This window comes from Pleuronectes platessa, chromosome 8 (genome assembly GCF_947347685.1).
Source record: "Pleuronectes platessa chromosome 8, fPlePla1.1, whole genome shotgun sequence".
Lineage (NCBI taxonomy): Eukaryota > Metazoa > Chordata > Actinopteri > Pleuronectiformes > Pleuronectidae > Pleuronectes > Pleuronectes platessa.
Window position 1 is genome coordinate 23,277,968 of NC_070633.1, and position 18,372 is coordinate 23,296,339.

Here is an 18,372-nt window from a genome sequence, read left to right on the forward strand (position 1 = left end):
TTTTTTTATGGCAGGTGTGATTGACTATTTCCCAATCAGCTGTCAGCCAATCAGCTCGCTCAGCAACCTGAGAACGGTTCAGGTTTTTGCTGCATGTTAAACAAAAGAGGTGCGATGTGTGGGAACGTGAACTTTAGAGGTGCTAGTAGATTTGAGGTCAGGTACTTCGATCAGTACACTCACATGTAGTACACTTTGTTAACAGTATACCGACATGGTGTTTAGATGCCAACAAAATCAAAACATGGCAGTTTGTGCTCTCACTGTAAATTCAAATATTTTGGCAATCTCATGGTGTGACTGCCAAAGTTTCCTCCAGCTGCTCTGCTCAGTTTACGTGAAAAATAACTTTTTTGTGTTACACAACATCAAAATGATTAATTTTAACTTCCACCCGTCTCGGCGGCCGTTTTTACACATTTGAAAACAGGTTGACGATCCCTTCCCTATTGCTACATGTCCAAGGTGGCAACGGTTGAGGGTCAACTTTTTAACAGTTTAAAGTGCACAATCCAGACAACATACAACGCACTGCATGTTGTTGTAATTGTCAAAATAGAAAGTGTGTGAGTGTGGAAGTGTGAAAAAAACGGAGACACAGCATTTGAACAGAGCAAAGCTAAGTGTTTCAAACTGTTTCTAGTCTTTATGCTAAGCTAAGCTGCTGCAGATTTTGTAAATACAGAAAAAAAAAGCACATTTCTCAAGATGTCAAACACTTTTCTAAAGATGGAGTTGATGGATGGGACCAAAAGAGAACAGAGATGAAAACAAGCAGAATGTACCGATGCTGCGAAAGGACACTTTGCTATTGAATGAGGAATATGTGAAGTAGTCAAATTGGCTATTGCACCAGTTCAATACAGAACATGTCAAGAAAAAAGTTTCATTCTAAAATTGATAGATTTTCAAAAAATATACATTTGTATTACTCATGACAAATTTGATCGTATCCTCCGAAAAGACAAATGATGAGAGGTGGATCTCATTCTGGAATTAAACCCTTTCTAGACAACAGGAACCACATAAAAGAGAAAACAGTGTGTCACAGTATTTCAAAGCAACAGTGTTGTAATCGTTTGTGTATTCGATGATCAGCAGTCAGATTAAACCACAGAGGTGAAATGTTTCCACTGAATTTCAGGTAAATTGTTCTTCAGCACAAACTCTACATGGATTCCCTCGACTCGCACATTCCTTCATGCTGAACGTTTTTGTTTCATGTTGTCGTAAAAAAACCTTTTGTTATCAAACAAGTGATATTTTCAGCTTCATTAAAAAAAACTCAAGAAAAAAGTGTGTTGATTTATTTTTTCTTTATTTTTCATTTGATTTCTTACAAAAGCTGCTCAAAGTAAATGTATAACAATAATAGAAATGGTCTGCATCAAATGTGTCTTTTCACAAAGAAAGCTGTATGTAATATCATATATTTAAAAAAAGAATGTCACTGGTCCATGATGCATCAGGGCGTTGTTGGTTTCTTCTTTCAGGCTGTGAGAGGAGCAGTCTCTGGGTTTACATCTTCTTGTTATGTGCGAGACAGTTGATGCATTCATGCTGAAAAGGACAGATAATAAGGGACAATCAATGTGTGTGTTGTGGAATGGAGAGTAAATCATGGTACAGAGCTAATAATAACTCACTTTAACACAATAGTGGTAAACAATAATATAGTTGCAAAAATTGTTGCTCGTACAGTATATTCAAGACTTTTTGCCTTATTCACATTTTATGCATTATCTTGAATTGAGCTCATCCAAATATTATTATTGTTATAATATACTTAGAGTCAACATGAGGGGGGGTTACTGTTATTGTTTACTTCAGAAAACTATTCAAAAACAGGACAAAAACTCAAAATAAGGGACAAAATCCGTTCAAAGAAAGCTCATTAACATTGCTTCATACTATCAATCAACAGCATTTGTGTTTTGACCTATTTTGCCTGAAAAGTGCTCTATGAATAAAGTTTTTTCTATTATTACTAAATTGTGCAACTGTATTGTCGGACAAATGTAAAAATTTAAGCAGGCAATTCTTCCTTTCAAGAAACATGAAAATAATGTATTTTAGGAATAGAGCATTGCCATTTCAACCTGACATCCATTGTTAGATTATTCTTGTGCACTGACTGACTATGCAAACTGCGAAGTTTAACTCTGGATCAGAAAACTGAAATGATTTATAGCGTTTAACACTTCCTCTTGTTCAATTGTTTAACCACAACCACAACACACATTATTAGAGATTCATTAAACTTTTTACCTTCCACATCAAGTAGGCAGAAACGGCCAGCAGCAGAAGCAAAGCAACGACCGTGAGTAAGATTATCCACCAGGCAACTTTGGTGAAGTATTCTTCCTTTTTCTCAAAGAACACCGTGAGTTTAACCTGTGGACAATAATACAACTTTCTGTATTATCTGAGTCCTTAAATACAATAACAAGTAAACATTTAAAAATTCTAAAATAACAATATATCTTTGACTTCTGTGCATAAATTACAGTGTTAAAAGTATTATTGTGAAGGATCTTAAATCCTTTTCTAAACCAAAACAGTAGATTATAATTATTTTAATTATTATTCCTTCTGATGTTACCTTTGTGCTGGGCTTTTGTACTTTCAATCCAATATTCTCTGGAGAGTTGGTTAAACTGAGGGTCGCATCCACAACAATGTCAAGATAGTTCAAAAAGCTGTAATCCTGAATGAGAGGCACAAAATAAATGACGTAGTCATAATAATAAAAGCTGGTTATGTCAACCCTTGAAGAGAGGAGGAGGTATTTCACAGAAGTTGAATAACCTCAATCAAAGTGGTGTTCCAGAGGTATGAATGCAGAACCATTACTGCAGAGCTGTCCAGGCCCAGCAGAGGGCAGCGTATCTCCACACACTTCAGTCCATCTGAGCAGGTCTGAGGAGGAGACACACACACACACACACACACACACACGCACGCACACAACAGGCCTGAGGTCATCACACAACTTCACACTGAGTTTTCTCTACGCCTCCAATCCAACCTTTACTCATTTCCCCCAAATCTCTCCCCATCACAGACGTCTCACTCAGGGAGCATCAACAAATTCCTGTGTAAATAGGAGACGACTGAATTTGTATTTGTATGACCCACTGACTTAAAATGAGATATTATAGCTAATTTAGATGAATAGGACCCACGTCTTTTTTCAGGGGATTTTAGTGCAATCCTCTTGTTTCTGTAAAATGTATGTATGTCATGTGACCTGTATCACTGTATACAGGTCTACCAGATATACAGGACACCTCTCTTTAATTGGATTTTCTCTTATTTCATTTTCAGAGACTGTTTAGAAAGTCAAATTATTTTACTTTTACCAAACTATGCTTTATGGATGGAGATTTGAGGATTAAACCCAAACGACTGCACTCACTCTCATTCATGAATGTAGGTTCTTGTTTGTATCTTTAATAATGTCTTACCAAAGTTTTGCGTTTCCTTTTTTTTGAAAGAAAAGGGAACAGGTCAGTTGAGAGCGCTTCGTGTTCGGCTTCACGTCTTTTCCTCGCTGGGTGGAGCCAACCCTTGATGTCAAACATTAGCCAGTTACAGGAGGGTTAACATGCAGTACTTACACAATAAAACAAAAAGCTGAAATGTCTTTATTACCTTTACGTGTTTGAGTGGATTGATTTCCTCTGCGGGTGAGCAGGAGACGGACTGGACACCGTCACTGCTGATCTGAGTCAAGTACAGAAGCCATTTTCCCACAGAGTTCTCCTTTGGCCAGTGGATGTTTAGTGACGCGTTGGCGAAATATTTCAGTGGTCTGCCCAGATTAGTTATCTGAGAAACAGAAACTAACAATTTCACTGAACTTTGTTTGTGTGAGAGAAAAGAATTGTATTAATCATTTTAATGTATGTAAGTTAGCAACAAATGGCGTCTCACCCTGAACTCATATCGAACCCGGGTTCCAATTTCCTCCACTGTCTTTATGGTACTTTCACCTCTCACGTTTTCACCAAGTGACACTTGGGAAGGTCTGGCTTGTCTACAAAAAAAATTAAATAAAATCAGATCTTTGGGGATTTTTCTACGATTAAAACATCAATAATAATTACTAGAGAATCCAAATATACGTGGACAAAAAAAAGATGCGGGTTAAGAACTTAAAGATTTAAGTCTATTCTCTTAAATCAAGTTCTATTTGATTTATTTCTGTTTCGTGTCATTAAAAAAGTTAATGGTTAAACTGTAAGATATCAAGCCTCAATCACATTTCCACATTATTATCAGCTGATAGATCTGTTTTGCACATGTTTTACTTCCTTATATCAGAAGTAAAAGATCCATATCAGTCTGGCTCTGGCAACATGACACAGCTTAAAAAGGTAGAAACAACATTCGGTACCGACCCATAAACTTGAAGCTCCAGCTCAAAAACCACTTTGGCGACTGCCTCTACAGGTTGAATGGTCTGCACACTTGTCCTACACAACAGAATAATATAAAAGCTGTTATTCATAATCACATGCAGCCCACTGATCAATAACTTTACAGTTCTGTCCTCACTTACGTGGTAAGTTGCACGGTGACGTTGACGTCTTTTGTACTCAGGGAAATGCTGGTCGTGGTGAGTAGGACATAAAAAGTAATCTAAGGGATAAGGGCAGTCACTGGATTACACCGAGGGAGAACATGATGGGGACACATGTGTAAACTGAGCTGTGACACTCACCTCAGAGTCTCTTCTCAGCGGGTTTCCAAGCTCACAGTCTATTTGTGTTCCTTTGTCATTAGCTGTACAACTCATTTGTGTTTCCTGTGGATACAAATTAGTTTATGGTATGTGCATATATTTATATATACCAAAAGTGTGTATATATGCAAATGAGGAAAAGGTCAATTGAGGCAGGCGTGTATTTATCCCAATAATGTTATAAATCCATCACAGCTCTTTCCTTGTTATTGTTTTTATTATTTTTTGTTTTCAATTTCCCCTTCACAACATTCTGTTTTAGTTCAAAACCATGTATAAGTATCTGAGTTAATAAGGGAAAAAGGTTGTGGGTAAAAATATCTTTATATCCTTATGAAACCCTGAATAACTTAATTTTAGATGTTGATGTTTAGATATTTTAGATTACTTAAGTGTTGGGGTCGAAATGAAACACAATTTTCATTACAGATTAGTTTTTTTAATTGCCCTTATTTATTATCAGGTCTTGGTGGTTTACAGAAGTCAATGACATGTAGGTATTTTATTGTATTGTATGAATTTTTGTCTGGGACTGCAGATGACATTTTGTCTAAGAGACTAACTCTGGTACATTTATATGAACCATTGTGCTCATATTAATTATTCTACACTGTCCCTTTTGAAAAATAAGTTTGGATTTCTGTCAAAATTTCTCTGAATGAACATCCCACCGTAATAACACATCCCTGCCTGCTACGGGTCTGTGTGTGTAACACAGTGTAGGCTACGTATGTGTGTGTGTGTTTTTATATTAAATGTTTTAATATTACACACTGAGAGTTGTCGTATACTCACTGCTGCCGTGTCGTAGATAACAGAGGAGTAATGAAGAGTATCTGGGAGCAGGATGATCGAGTGACTCTGGTGCGCGTCATCCCCGTTTCTGTTGGTCACAGTTATTTCCAAGGCTATGTCTTCCTCCGAGGGAGTGATGACTGCTACACCGTCCTCTCTGGAGACACAACCACAGGTGAGTAAACATTCATTTAGAAACACGTGTGTTACTCTGCTTTTCTTTTGGTTCACCTTTTTGTCTTACCTGGCGAGTGACGTGAAAACATCGTGATCCTTTCGTGTTTTTCTGGAACAGAACTTGTATTTTAACTCCAGGTTACTCTGGCAAATGTTGTCGCTGCCACAGCCCTTGCTTATCAGGAAGATCTGTTAGAAACAACACAGCAGATGTTGTTTCTTTATACAACTGCATCCAGCTTCTTTACACTTGGCTTGACCTGGTCTCAAAGACTAAAAGACACATTTCAAAGGATTTAATTCTTGCAGCTCTGATGAGGAAGAAGGGCGTATGTTGGTACCTCTGAGACAGTGCTCCTGTCCTGGTAGAGGTTGAGGACAGGGGTCACATCGGGCAGATCTGCACTTGTCCTGGTCATTTGACTGGAGCTCCACAGAGACACAGTGACAGAGACGGGGATGCTGTTCAGCCTGTCTTTGATATCATGCTGGAACAGAGGTTTATTGTGGATCAACATGTGTTATGGTGTTGTCCTCTTTAAGGGACCATTGGACTATAATCATATTTCTATTACAATAGATGTGAGAGTACCAGAATTCGAAGCTTGGTGTCGACACATATTTCTCTCCCTTGTCCCGGAAGCTCCAGTTTTCCTTGAGATAAACCCAGGAATTGGACTCTGGGAGGAAGCCATGCCATTCTCCTCTCAGCGTCACCCTCAAAGGTGAAGTTGAGCTCTAAAGAGAAAACATGTGAGCGTATAATTGATACTAGAGTCAATCTTTTTTTATTATTATCGATTAGTTTAATTTTTTCAACATTACAAAAAGTATTTTTTGACATAGTCTGGCATATTTAGGGGACTGATATCTGTGAAGGTGAAAAATTCAAAGCAGATCAATATAAGAATCTGGATCTAGTGAATTTAAATGTGGTTTCATAAGGGGACTGTTAGCTGAGGTTTGTGCCCTACGACATTTCCATAACATTTATTCTAATAATCAAAATACAAGTGAAAAACACTTGGATTCAATTGGAAGAGAAAAGAACTGACGATAAGGAAACTCACTCAGTTTGGGGTTGAACGCTGCCGGATGGGAGGTGTAGGTAAAACACGCCTGAGCTGTGAACTCACTTCACAGACATTTGTGCAGAGACATTGGGTGAAAAGCCAGTGAACATGCAGGTAGAAGACGTTATAATTTGTGTTGTTGTCCACCTTACCACGTGCGTTTATCACATTGGTCCTTTGTGATGTCTATTTCACTTGGTTGCAGCTGCAGAGTGCTGCCAACACTGACCACTGGCCTCGCTCTGGACAAGACAGTGCATTACAATAGAAAGTCTCCATTCAACACAAACATAATATTTCCCTCATATCAACGTGTTTGTGCTGTGGTTGTGAAATTACCTGTAAATAAAAACAGAATCTGAGAGCGAGCCGACGGCCAAATCCGGGTACTGGTTATCATCCACATCCAAGTGCCCAGACAGAGAATATCCAAACAGATGAATGTTTTTGGATTCTGATGAGAGAACCTGGAGTCGTGAGAATATGACATAACATCAAGGTCCAATCTCATTTTCTACGTATTTCCATCAAGACAATTGAACTGTGACCTTTTCGCTACAAGCCCCTCGACCCTCACCTGTGCTGGTTTCTTGTTGATCCCATCAGAGGATCCACAGTAGAGATACACCCGACCAGAACCATCATACGGTGCCCCCACAGCAACATCTGTCAGCAAACAGGCACATGAAGACAGAGGGGGGTTGGCAGCATGAATGGGAGACAATGGTAGAAGTTAATTACTGCGACCCAAATCAATTTAAAGTTTGTTTGCTAATAAAATCCCTAAAGGTAGGGGAAAATGCAAATGTGATTATAATTGGATGGAAATGTTTAACTACATAACGGCCCTACAGTGAACTTTCAGTTTGGTGTGATTGTTTGTTCTACCCCTGTTTCATTCAAGATGTGTTTAAATCCCAAACTAGTATCATATTCTCACTTTTCAGTTTATTCAGTGGATAATTAATTTAATATCAAAACATCACAACCTCCATAACCGTCCTGATTGATGTCTCCTATGTTTTCCACTGCGAGGCCGAACAGGGATTCTCTGTGTCCAAGAAGCTGAGTTGGAACAACGTCCTTCCAGTTTCTGCCTCTGTTGTTGATGTAGATGTAAACCGCTCCTCCAACAGAACCATCTCTGACGGAGAACTGTGGTGCTCCTACAGCAAGGTCCTCCCATCTGAGGAACACAGCACAGGAACAGGACGTTTTAACAGTGTGAACTGGATCAATAGGCCACGTAGGGCTCTGTGACGAAGATTGATGAAGACAAATTGCTAAATAATAATCCAAATGAAGTAGTAATAAGTCATGTTAATACAGGTTTTATAGCTGTCTTTGTAAAAAGAAGCAAAATTATTACTCAGTATAAGTAGAATCATGTATCATTTATAATTTTGAAACCTTATGAGTATTGATATATCATAAAGTTGTCACACAGACAGAAAGGTCATGTGATGGCCTGCATGGGCTGGCTGCAGAACATGTCATAAATCCCGCCTCCTCCATGTTAGTGTATGGGACATGGATCAAAATAAAAGGTCTGCACAGACGTCTTCACAGCCACATTCAAGATGGTATTTGTGAAAGTGAAAATAAATCGTCAGGCAACATAGAAGCTCATCTGGTCACTTCAAATGTATTTGGACAAATCCAGGACCACCAAGTCAAGGAAACTCCCTCTGGTGACCATGACTATCCCCAAATAACGTTTTTATCATGAGATGTTACAATGAACCTAAGTGTAGGATGGACTGATCCATAAAAAGATTGTCCTACGTGCAGCACATTTTAAATATCTGAATAGATTTCATAAAACCTACCCATCATTGTTCAAATCCACCACGGCCACATCGTAACCAAAGGAGGAAGCCAAGCCTGGACCAGAGAGGATCAACTCCACAGACAAACTTCTGTTGCGACCAGGATCCGCTTTGAGAAAAGCCACCTGGCCGCTGAAGCCTCCGCGTGGCGCTCCTGATACAACCGTCAGCTCACCCTTCTTGATCAGGGTCATACCAGAGTCAATGGAGAATCCTTGATTGTGAAAAAATGAAGCTGGATTATTGGAAAGTTATACTTTATAAAAGGAATATGTTAGATCTCTATGGCTGAAATAACCTTTTCTACATGTTAAACATTTCATATACCATCAATTTGACTCTGACCGGACTACAAACTGACCCAGGTAGCTGTCTCTCAGGAGAGGAATGAGCTCTGTGTCAAATGTGTCTATATCCCCTGTTTCACGAGGATATTCAACTGACAAGACGTCAGTTTTGTCCAAAAGCTCCAATCGTACAATCCCTGCAAACAACAAGGACAAACATTATACAGAATAAAAAAAATGAAAAAAAAGTATTATATCCTTGAAGATTTTGAGTTGAAAATATGCATAATTTATTGTCTAAAATGTGAATCGTATTAAAATATATAGCTTATTCTTCAGAAGAAAAAGCATATTTAGCATTTAACACATTACAAAGGGTTTAATGTTAAAGTGCATTTCCAGAAATAAAAGAACAAACAAACAAAAAGGGCAAACCCTTATTTTGTCTCAGTTGCACATTTTAGTTTTTACTGATGAAACACCTGAGCTGCAGCTGTAAGCTTTATTTCACCTTTCCACTGATAAGCGCCGGGGGCCCCGAACAACAGTGACCGGTTGTCCTTTGCAAAAGAGGCTCCGTGGCCCTGCTGGCAGTACGCAAACCACTCGTGGCTGTTTTGCCGTCTGCTGAGGTGCTCAGAATCACAAACAACCCTCCTCCAGGTCCAGTCTTTCCCCCCGGCCTGCAGGTCGTCTCCTAGAAGGTAACACTGACCCGTCAGCAGGTGAGGGTGATTCCCGCTGGGGCTGAAGATCCACTGTCGGTATCGATGAGCACAAGTCTACAAGGGACAGAAGAGGAAACAATAAAAATCTGTTGACTGATTTATTCTATTCTGATTTTATTCTTCCAGTGTTGAGTGTTTCGCTTACCATTACATTTTGCCCCGGACCTTGGCTCGTCACTCTAACTCCCATCCACTGGCCATTTATGTCTTTGCTATTGAGGAACTCTACAAAAATAAACAAGCTGAGCTCACTAAGAGGCCACAACGTCACTTTAATACATAAAGTAGAAAAAGCTAAACTCACATCCTGCTTTTAAAATGCTCCTTACAAAGATGTATTACTGGTATGTACTTAATGCATCAGATTTCTCAATGCTTTTTAATTTTGTAATTTTAACTACTTCATATACATTTAGGGATCACAAGGTTAATATGCCAGACAGGGAGAGGTAAGGAAAAAAATAATCTAGGCTGTAATACATTTGAATTCAGTCTTTGGACCTTTATTAGCCAAATATATCGGGAGCCTTTCGTTTAATCTATGTGATTTTTTTATTTTATTAAATCCTAATCTGACAGATAAATGGGAGCTTCAGATATGAAACTTTCCAAAATATATATATAAAATTATGAAAAGGTCTCAGTGTTTTGGACCCGGCTGTACGTATTCAGTATTTTAGTCAGAAAAGAAAAAGTACAAATTAGCATTAAATGAATATAGAGTAATATCATTTATACATTACTGGGGAAAATACACTTTACTCTCCATTGTTTGAAACATAGTAAGATAAAGCAATCTTCAGATTAAAAGAAGCAGACAAACCTTCACTGTTAAACTCAATGGGCTGACAGCGCTCGGACGTCGTAGTCAGGTCACACTGGTAAACAACACCTGTAACATTCACCTGGTTCTGGTGTTTTGCTTGTGGAGCTCCGACCAGCAATCTGGAGGAAGAAACCTCAGGTTGTGAAGACACACACACACAGAACTCTATATCCTTTAGTTGAATAACGTACATATTGTCACTCACAGGTTCTTTCTGGCAGGCCTCAGCTGCTGGTGAAACGCAATGGAAAATCCAAACAGGCTTCCCGGATCTCCGCTTCTCTGCAGCACGTTGTGAGTGTCCAGGTTGAAAGCTGCCACATGAAGGGTCTGGAGGTGCCAAACGCTGCACACATACAACATGTGCCAGTGCTGGGCCATGATTCAAATGTGTAATCTGCCGTTTTCTCACATCATGCCCCGGCTTCCTGAGAGCACAGAGGGAGTGTTTGAAAGGGAATGGCCCTAACAGGTGCTAACTGGTTACCTGTTCAGGCAGACAAACAGAGGGTGTGGTGCTGAGACATTTATCTTGACAGAAACAAAGCCGGACTGTTCAGCGTTTATGAGCTGATAACTAGTTAATATTAACCGAGTTCTACTCTGATTAAAGTTCATTGTGAGACACATCCTCTGAGCGACCCTTCTTCCACTACGGTACTCGATCATGGCAGATTATTTAGAAAATGTGTTTATAGGTCACGTTGCCTTTAATGGACGCTGTAAAAAAAATACGTGTCTGACATTCTCTCCAGAGATTTGCTGAGCACTCATGTTGACCTCTTGTTGAGTCACACTCTGCTATTCATTCACTGAGCAACGGTTAACTCATCATTCAGAAGTTTGTCACCTGCCCCCTGTCAGGAAGTGATGGTTTATCATTAAAAATTCGTTTAGGAGACAAATCTAGGTCTAAACTTTATCAGTCTAATCTGTAAATCACAATGTTTCACTTTGTTTTACAACGTGAAACATTGTGATTTAGAAATATTCATATCAGTAAGATATATAGAATGACCTAAAGTGGCAAAACCTGTTTCAGAATGATGTTATCTAACACTTTACTTTACGTTAAATGTCTCATCTATTAAGTTGGAGGAGGCGGGATTCAGACTTCTTTTTACAACCAGTGGAGTGGGCCTTTGATCTACAGGTTTCAGGCTAATATAACCAGCTAATCTGACACAATGACCATTTAACAGACAAATATCTTGTAGTCTGAGCCCAGGAAAAGGAGAAGCCTACCACCAGGAGGCGCCAGAGTGTTGGTCGCCGCCACATGGTATGGTGTTTCAACAGATGTGTATGAGAGATACTTAACACTTGGTCTCACACAGACCAGAATACTCTGTCAGAAGCACTGTTATAGTCTCTTACATGTACTATCATACACTCTTGTCATAATAACTATCATAATCAAAGAAAGATTATGATTGGGCATGTAAGAGAGTATATTCGTGTTTGTGTAATAGCAATTATCATCTCTCTTGGAAGTGTGTGTGAGCAAGTACACTTGGGGCCTCTCATAGGTAAATGATGATGGTCTTCACAAGTCACTCTCTCTCTCTCTCTCTCTCTCTCTCACGCAGAATGGTTTCCTCACTCAGAGAGAGAGTATCATTTTTCTGGCCCATATAATAGAACAGACACTATTCAACCACTCAATTCTGACAGAGAACCACGTAGTTAGCTACTCCCCAACAGTATAATTCAGAAAAAAATAAGAAACATAATTTAAATCTCAACATCTCTATCTCTTACTGATCTGTGTACATTAAATATAATTTCCTGTTAATTTAAGCATAATAGCACAGGCCTTTGTCAGATGGTGTATTATGCAGGTTTTTTTGTACTTTGGATAGCTCTCTCTTTTTTCAAGTTATTAATAAATCAGTTATTAATAAATCAATGTATTCACCTCAAATGAGTCTGCATAGAGGGTCAGATTTTTTAAATTTTTTTGTTAGCATAAGCACTTGAATTATTTTAATTATATAGTTGATGCTGATGAAGTCTTAATACGCTACACATTGTTTTCATTTGTATTGTATTTATGATATGGAGCAATCTATAATTATAATGCAGCCCAGATGACCTAATTCTAATTTTTTTAACTGAACATCCGTGTTTTTTAAATTTCTGTTGCTACTTCGCTCCCTAACAAGTTGCAACATGTAAACGTGAAACTAGTTAGTGGCTGAAAGCTGCGTATTCCTCTCTGCCGTTCTAGATAACCTGAGGAGGCCTGAATACATTTCATGATGTTTGCAACGCCACATAAACACTATGAAGATTTTTCGTAATTGTGTTAGCATGAGTGTAGCATGGCGGTCTCTGGGTTTGAGGAACAGAGGTTTGAGAGCAACGCTGAGAGGAAACCTGACTAAGAGAATCGAGAGATATGGAGAGTTCACAGATAAACATATGAGAGAGAGCGTTGTGTATTTGATCTTCATCATCAGTTATTTTTCTCAGATAACAGTTTATTTTACATGTCATTTTCCCTCAAAGCTAATCATAGTCTTACCAGGCTTTCTCACCTGTATGAGACTAATCTGTTTGTTCAAATTTTGTTTCACCGCACAACTTTGTCTAATGCAGATGGGCACACTCACACAAACAGAGAAGGGGGAGGAGTTTCAGTGGTTTTTTCCACAGCTGCAGACCGCTGTATGGCAAACAATTAATACAAAATTAGAATTTTTTTGTATTTTGGATAAAATGTACATGTTATGTACAAATGCATTTAAAACATGTGCAGCTTTTCATAAAATGCCAGAGGACAGATACTCAAACACAGAAACTCCTCCATCGGTCTCTGTTCAGGTTCACGTCTGCCACGACAACAAGTAAAACCACAGACTGCAGCTACACTGAGAGAAGGCTGGGCCGTGTGTCTGCCCTGAGACCAACCACTGAGGCTGTTGACTCACCACACACCCAACTAGGGGCTTCAAACGGAAATGTAGTGAGGGAAGAGCGACACAAAACTTCAGCAGGCGGATTTTAGTTGAACAAGCTGAAAGTGTTTGTGTGTGTGTGTGTGTGTGTGTGTGTGTGTGTGTTCAAATATATGTGTATTTTCATTTGTTTCCCCTCATTGTGGAGATCCTATCATCATCTGTGCATTTTAATGATAATTGACATTCAGAGTTACAGGTTATTGATAAAGCTTTGAAATTGAGCTTGAAAAATTTGAAAAACATTTTTCAATTTCATTTTCTAATAATTTCAGCCACAACTTCATTAGTGCATCTCATCTGATCCTGGAAAAGGCCGGCTGAGAAGCCATGGATTTATAAAAACATTTAGTTATATATATATATATATATATATATATATGTTACGACCGCCTTGTAATTTTTTTTACATATTTTGAATACAGCAAAAAATGTCTGAAATATATAGAATTTGGGGATGATATTCTGTTTGTTTGAGTTTTTGACAAAGTACCATTTTGATTCATTGCTCCCCTCTTGCGATAACAAGACCCCTTAATGACAAACACATGTATCTAAAAACAAATTCCTAAGGGACTTGTGTTTAATAAACTATTACTGTCACAATGTTTTGTTGTGGTGGAGTTTTGATTGAATATTATTTCATTCAGTATTAATTTGTACCTGCTGCCACTGCATCACTGTCAGCTGATGTACACTGAAACAGAATTTAACAACTGCCGAATTACTTGTTGATAATTTGTCATAAGTTAAGTTAAGATCAAAGCATAAATTTGGCAAGTGTGTGATTATCAACAATTCCTGTAAGTTGATGTGATATTAAAAATCATACCAATAAAACACTGGTTTTCCACTGGACGTTTTAATAACAGATATAAAAGCAGAACGAGCTCAGCTTCTTGAAACTGAGCGTGAGAAAAGACTGTTCGTATTCACACCTTTATTTGAAACCCTCGCCACAGCAATGCTTAAGTTTCCATTTGGAAACACATGTGTACAGTCACCACGACTGTACACATGTGTTTCTGTGTATTCTGCTGTAGTTTTAACCCCATAATGTATAATGTATAATTATTACTTAAGACATATTTTACAGGTAGTTCTAGTTGTACCATGAACCTCCACTCTTTGGTCTTTTTTTATGTTGTTCAGTTTGTTGTGTTTGTAAACTTGGTGTGAATGTGTTTCTGAGATACTGTGGCAGTGGAGCTCTGCTTCCTGCTCACAGCAGCCTGTAGAGAATACAGACGATGGACGGTGTGACCACAACCACCTCCCAGCTCAACATGCTGAGCTTGATGTGCTGTGTGGGGGGGTCATCACTGCCTCGTGCAGCATTTCACTGTGTCAAAGAGCTTCATACACCTTTTTGTCTTTAATTTATTAAATATAAACCGTTTGTAAGATTGTATTTTTATTGATTGAGGACGCAGATTCTTACACTGTAGATATAGATTGTTATGTGCTGTCAGAATTGATTTGGGCTTCAAAGCTTTGGCATTTAAGTGCTTCAGGTTATTGTATTCTATATCCTTTTACTTCTAAATATCCTATTAAATCAAAAACATTATTCCAACATTTATTCAAAGTTACCTGCAATACATCCTGCTAAACCTGTGGAGTTGAACCAGATGTTTGTTATTGTTGGAAAATGAAAGTTATTACTCTAAACTCAAAACTGGTTCATCACTTGTGCAGAAACATAACAATAAAACAGTGTTATTCCACAGGACTTCAATATGCATTTAAAATGACCTTCAGAGAAAATGGGACTAAATGGTGACGACTTTAAAGCAAATCATCAAAGTCTTTATAAGGAAGTTGAAAAGTATGAACTGAATTAACCGACAGGAGCAAGATTAAGTTTGTTAGAGGTTATAAATGTCAGTTTCGATACATGTTCTGTTAGTTGCCCAAACTTTATTACATTGAAAGACTGTGGGGAAGTATTCTTGGTTACGTCCCTTAATCACAACCGCTCTGTACATTGACATCTTCCTTGGGACATATCTCCCCCCCCCCCCAAACCACCAACAACTCTCAATAAAGTTGATTGAGTAGTTTTATGGTGATCCTGTTGACACACAGCAAAGAAAACACAACAAGGTCCACTTTTTTTACAGTTTTTGGAAACCAGTCACGAATTCTGTTTAAACACAATATTTCAATAGTGAATTAAATGACGAGACAAACTCAAATATGTGCTGCATTTGGTCATAGTGTGTTGTTTATTTTGTTATAAGGGAAGTTCTCTCATACCTGACCACAGGTAATGTGTGGGAGGTTATTATAATGTTTACTTTACATCATGTTGTGTTACTCTAGTGCCATCTTTAGAAACATGAAACTTGAGGTTGCTGTTGGTTGTTTCATGTGTTTTAGATGGAAAGATATCAGATATTATTTCCGCTGTGAAAATGAGAGACCAATCATATTGCTCCAACGTTGTTCCCTCCCACTTGATATGATTACATGAAGGAAATCTTCCTGCAGTATATAAGCATCTAAATCAATGACTGTCTGAAGAGGATTCATTAAAATGCTGATCTTATTCCAACTGCTGCTGCTGCTCGGAGCGACGCGTAAGTCAATCTCTACATTTTATTTGGAAAAAACGGGATGTTTTAATTGTTGTTCTTACCTCAATTCAGCACAGCACATTTATTAGTCTGTCATTATCAATAAACGTTGCTCAATTTAATTTAATTTTTAGGAAGCGCATTCGATCTGATCTTTGAGACAAAGACTGCTGATGTCGGAGATGAAGTGAAGTTGACGTGCAGCCGCCAGAAGACGGATGCATACGGCAGATTATTTTGGATCCGGCTTGTTTCTCAAAAGTTGCCTGAATTCTTGGGAGGAACATATACCCATAATTACCCTCGTGTTAATAAGACTCCTCACTTTACAGTCAAACAAGAGCCTGGAAGCTTTGTTCTGTACATTAACAAAGCAGAGCCGAGTGATGCTGGAGGTTACTATTGCATAAAACAACAAAAACTTGACATGAAATTATTGATTGGAACATTTCTGAAAATTAAAGGTAAAAGAAAAACACAAACATTTCACATCTTTTAAAGATACCATTACTTTGCAAACACCAAACACAACTTACAATAAATGTAATATTGTCTCTATGTTGTCTTTGTATGGATAATAAATACCTTCTCATTTTACTTAAATGCATATAACTAAATGTATTTAAGTTTAATTATGTGTTTGTGTTTCCCAGGACCAGAACCTGATATAACTGCCGTCATTCAAGTCCCTCCATCTGACCCGGTCGGTTCAGGAGACTCTGTGACTCTGCAGTGTTCCGTCCTGTCCGGCTCTGACAACCACACATGTCCAACATATGACAAGCTGTACTGGTTCAGAGCTGATGAATCTCATTCCAGTTTAGTTTATGTTCATGGCAGTAGTGGTGATGAATGCAACAGGAGCCTTGAAGCTCACTCACCCCACAGATGTGTCTTCAATTTCTGTAAGAGTTTTAGTTCCTCTGATTCTGGGACTTATTACTGCGCTGTGGTCACATGTGGAGAGATTTTATTTGGACAAGGAATAAAACTGGAAAATGAAGGTAACTGTTTTTTATTGTTAAAATATCACATTTGTGTATTTAAATTAGAATCAATAGAATAAATTAATATCATGTATCACAAATTTGTCATATTTGTTCCTTTTGAATTTAAACATTATTTCAAATCCTAGTTAACTTTGGTTATTTAATTCTTGTGTTTCAGTGGTCAACAGGTGGGATCTACAGAAGGCCAATACAGTTCTGTTTCTGTTAAGTGCTGCATTGGCTATAAGTCTGATTGGAGTTGTCGTCCTGTTCAAGAAGAAAATGTGTGATTGTTGCAAAGGTGATCAAATATTCTCATATTTTACTTGATCAAAAGTATTTAGCAAAAAATAAATACATTTTCTCCTTTGTGTAAATTGACCTGCAGCATCTTTTATCTTTTATCACACAGCTGGAGTTTCTTTACAAACAGAGGCTGCAGCAGTCGGTGGTAATCCGCCAAGTCAGCAGGTAAGGTACATGATGAAAAGATAGAAGCATTAATAATGGAGCCCAACCTATTTATTGATTAAAATCTGATCCTGTCACAGACACACCGGTATCTGCATTTGTTGCTGGACAGTCTGTCTGTGTCAGTCCAACATGGTTCAAATGATCAAAATGATCAAAATGATCTGGTGTCGAGTTTGACCTGCAGTTGCCAAACTTCTATGTATTTGTTTGTTATCATTGTTACCAATTTGCACACACATTAACATTAAGGAAAATCTTTAATGAAATCTTTAAAATATATAATATTAGCACCAGCCCCCTAAAATCCATATCGGTCAGGAAGGTTGGTAAAGCATTGGTTTCTTTTCATATGTTAATTTCAAGACATTTTGTTTTTTTCCACATGCTTCCTCAGAGACACGAGGACTCATTGGTTTATTCTGCACCGACCTTCAGCAGGAGGAAGGCTGGTAAAACAACCAGGAGAGGAAATGTAAAACCTGCAGATGAAGAAACGGTCTACTCTGATGTCAGAGCTTATGTGATAGATTAACAATCCAAACAGTCGACTTTCTGATTAAATAGCTATTATCATTCATGGCTTGAATTTTGTCATGCGAACAGTCATTCACATAAATGTTACCTCCAATGTTATAACAATATTTGGATCGTATTAAATAATATTTGTATAAAATCACATTTGCAACTGCTTTTGGTGACACCAGATAGAACTGTGCAATTACAATTTCTAAGCATTTTTCAAGGTCAATCGTGCTTCTACTCAAACTGGCTTTTGAAAGATTCAAACTTTCATACATTTTCACATATGCAAATTAAATCTATGAATAAAACATTTGTTTGTGTTTCTTGTTTAAATCTTAATAGATTTAATGCAACGTAAAATAACTGAATCTATATTAACCTTTGAC

At 38.0% G+C, this 18,372-nt stretch overlaps 2 protein-coding genes across 3 annotated transcripts; one reads left to right on the forward strand and one right to left on the reverse strand.

Annotated features, from left to right (window-relative positions):
- Window positions 1-1,518: 1,518 nt before the first annotated feature.
- Window positions 1,519-11,016, reverse strand: LOC128445628 (integrin alpha-6). The gene is made up of 25 exons (XM_053428374.1): window positions 10,668-11,016; window positions 10,460-10,581; window positions 9,782-9,861; window positions 9,420-9,690; window positions 8,983-9,105; window positions 8,622-8,835; window positions 7,782-7,978; window positions 7,370-7,458; window positions 7,132-7,259; window positions 6,945-7,034; window positions 6,790-6,854; window positions 6,312-6,457; window positions 6,061-6,207; window positions 5,787-5,908; window positions 5,543-5,699; window positions 4,727-4,810; window positions 4,565-4,644; window positions 4,404-4,478; window positions 3,937-4,039; window positions 3,655-3,831; window positions 3,468-3,569; window positions 2,809-2,919; window positions 2,603-2,707; window positions 2,269-2,394; window positions 1,519-1,560 (listed from the first exon to the last, which is right to left on the reverse strand). The coding sequence occupies exons 1-25, from the start codon at window positions 10,841-10,843 to the stop codon at window positions 1,519-1,521; spliced, it is 3,132 nt and encodes a 1,043-aa protein (XP_053284349.1). The 5' UTR covers window positions 10,844-11,016.
- A 4,864-nt stretch (window positions 11,017-15,880) lies between these two features.
- Window positions 15,881-18,294, forward strand: LOC128445405 (uncharacterized). Of its 2 annotated transcripts, XM_053428044.1 has the most exons (6): window positions 15,881-16,004; window positions 16,136-16,465; window positions 16,655-17,005; window positions 17,169-17,291; window positions 17,403-17,461; window positions 17,859-18,294. In XM_053428044.1, exons 1-6 carry the CDS (start codon window positions 15,962-15,964, stop codon window positions 17,994-17,996), a joined length of 1,044 nt encoding a protein of 347 aa, XP_053284019.1. In that variant the 5' UTR covers window positions 15,881-15,961; the 3' UTR covers window positions 17,997-18,294. The 2 variants fall into 2 exon arrangements, with proteins under 2 accessions (XP_053284019.1, XP_053284020.1); XM_053428045.1 differs by lacking the exon at window positions 16,136-16,465 and having other exon boundaries at window positions 15,932-16,004.
- The last annotated feature ends 78 nt before the right edge of the window (window positions 18,295-18,372 follow it).

Excerpts from the sequence above, each read along its gene's own strand:
- LOC128445628 (XM_053428374.1), bottom strand. The coding sequence starts at position 10,843 with ATGGCCCAGCACTGGCACATGTTGTATGTGTGCAGCGTTTGGCACCTC. Across the intron at positions 7,035-7,131 it reads GATTCTGTTTTTATTTACAG|AGCGAGGCCAGTGGTCAGTG; the intron begins GTAATTTCACAA and ends TGTCTTGTCCAG. Across the intron at positions 4,040-4,403 it reads CTGGAGCTTCAAGTTTATGG|ACAAGCCAGACCTTCCCAAG; the intron begins GTCGGTACCGAA and ends TTTTTTTTGTAG.
- LOC128445405 (XM_053428044.1), top strand. The coding sequence starts at position 15,962 with ATGCTGATCTTATTCCAACTGCTGCTGCTGCTCGGAGCGACGC. Across the intron at positions 17,006-17,168 it reads AATAAAACTGGAAAATGAAG|TGGTCAACAGGTGGGATCTA; the intron begins GTAACTGTTTTT and ends CTTGTGTTTCAG. Across the intron at positions 17,462-17,858 it reads GTAATCCGCCAAGTCAGCAG|AGACACGAGGACTCATTGGT; the intron begins GTAAGGTACATG and ends ATGCTTCCTCAG.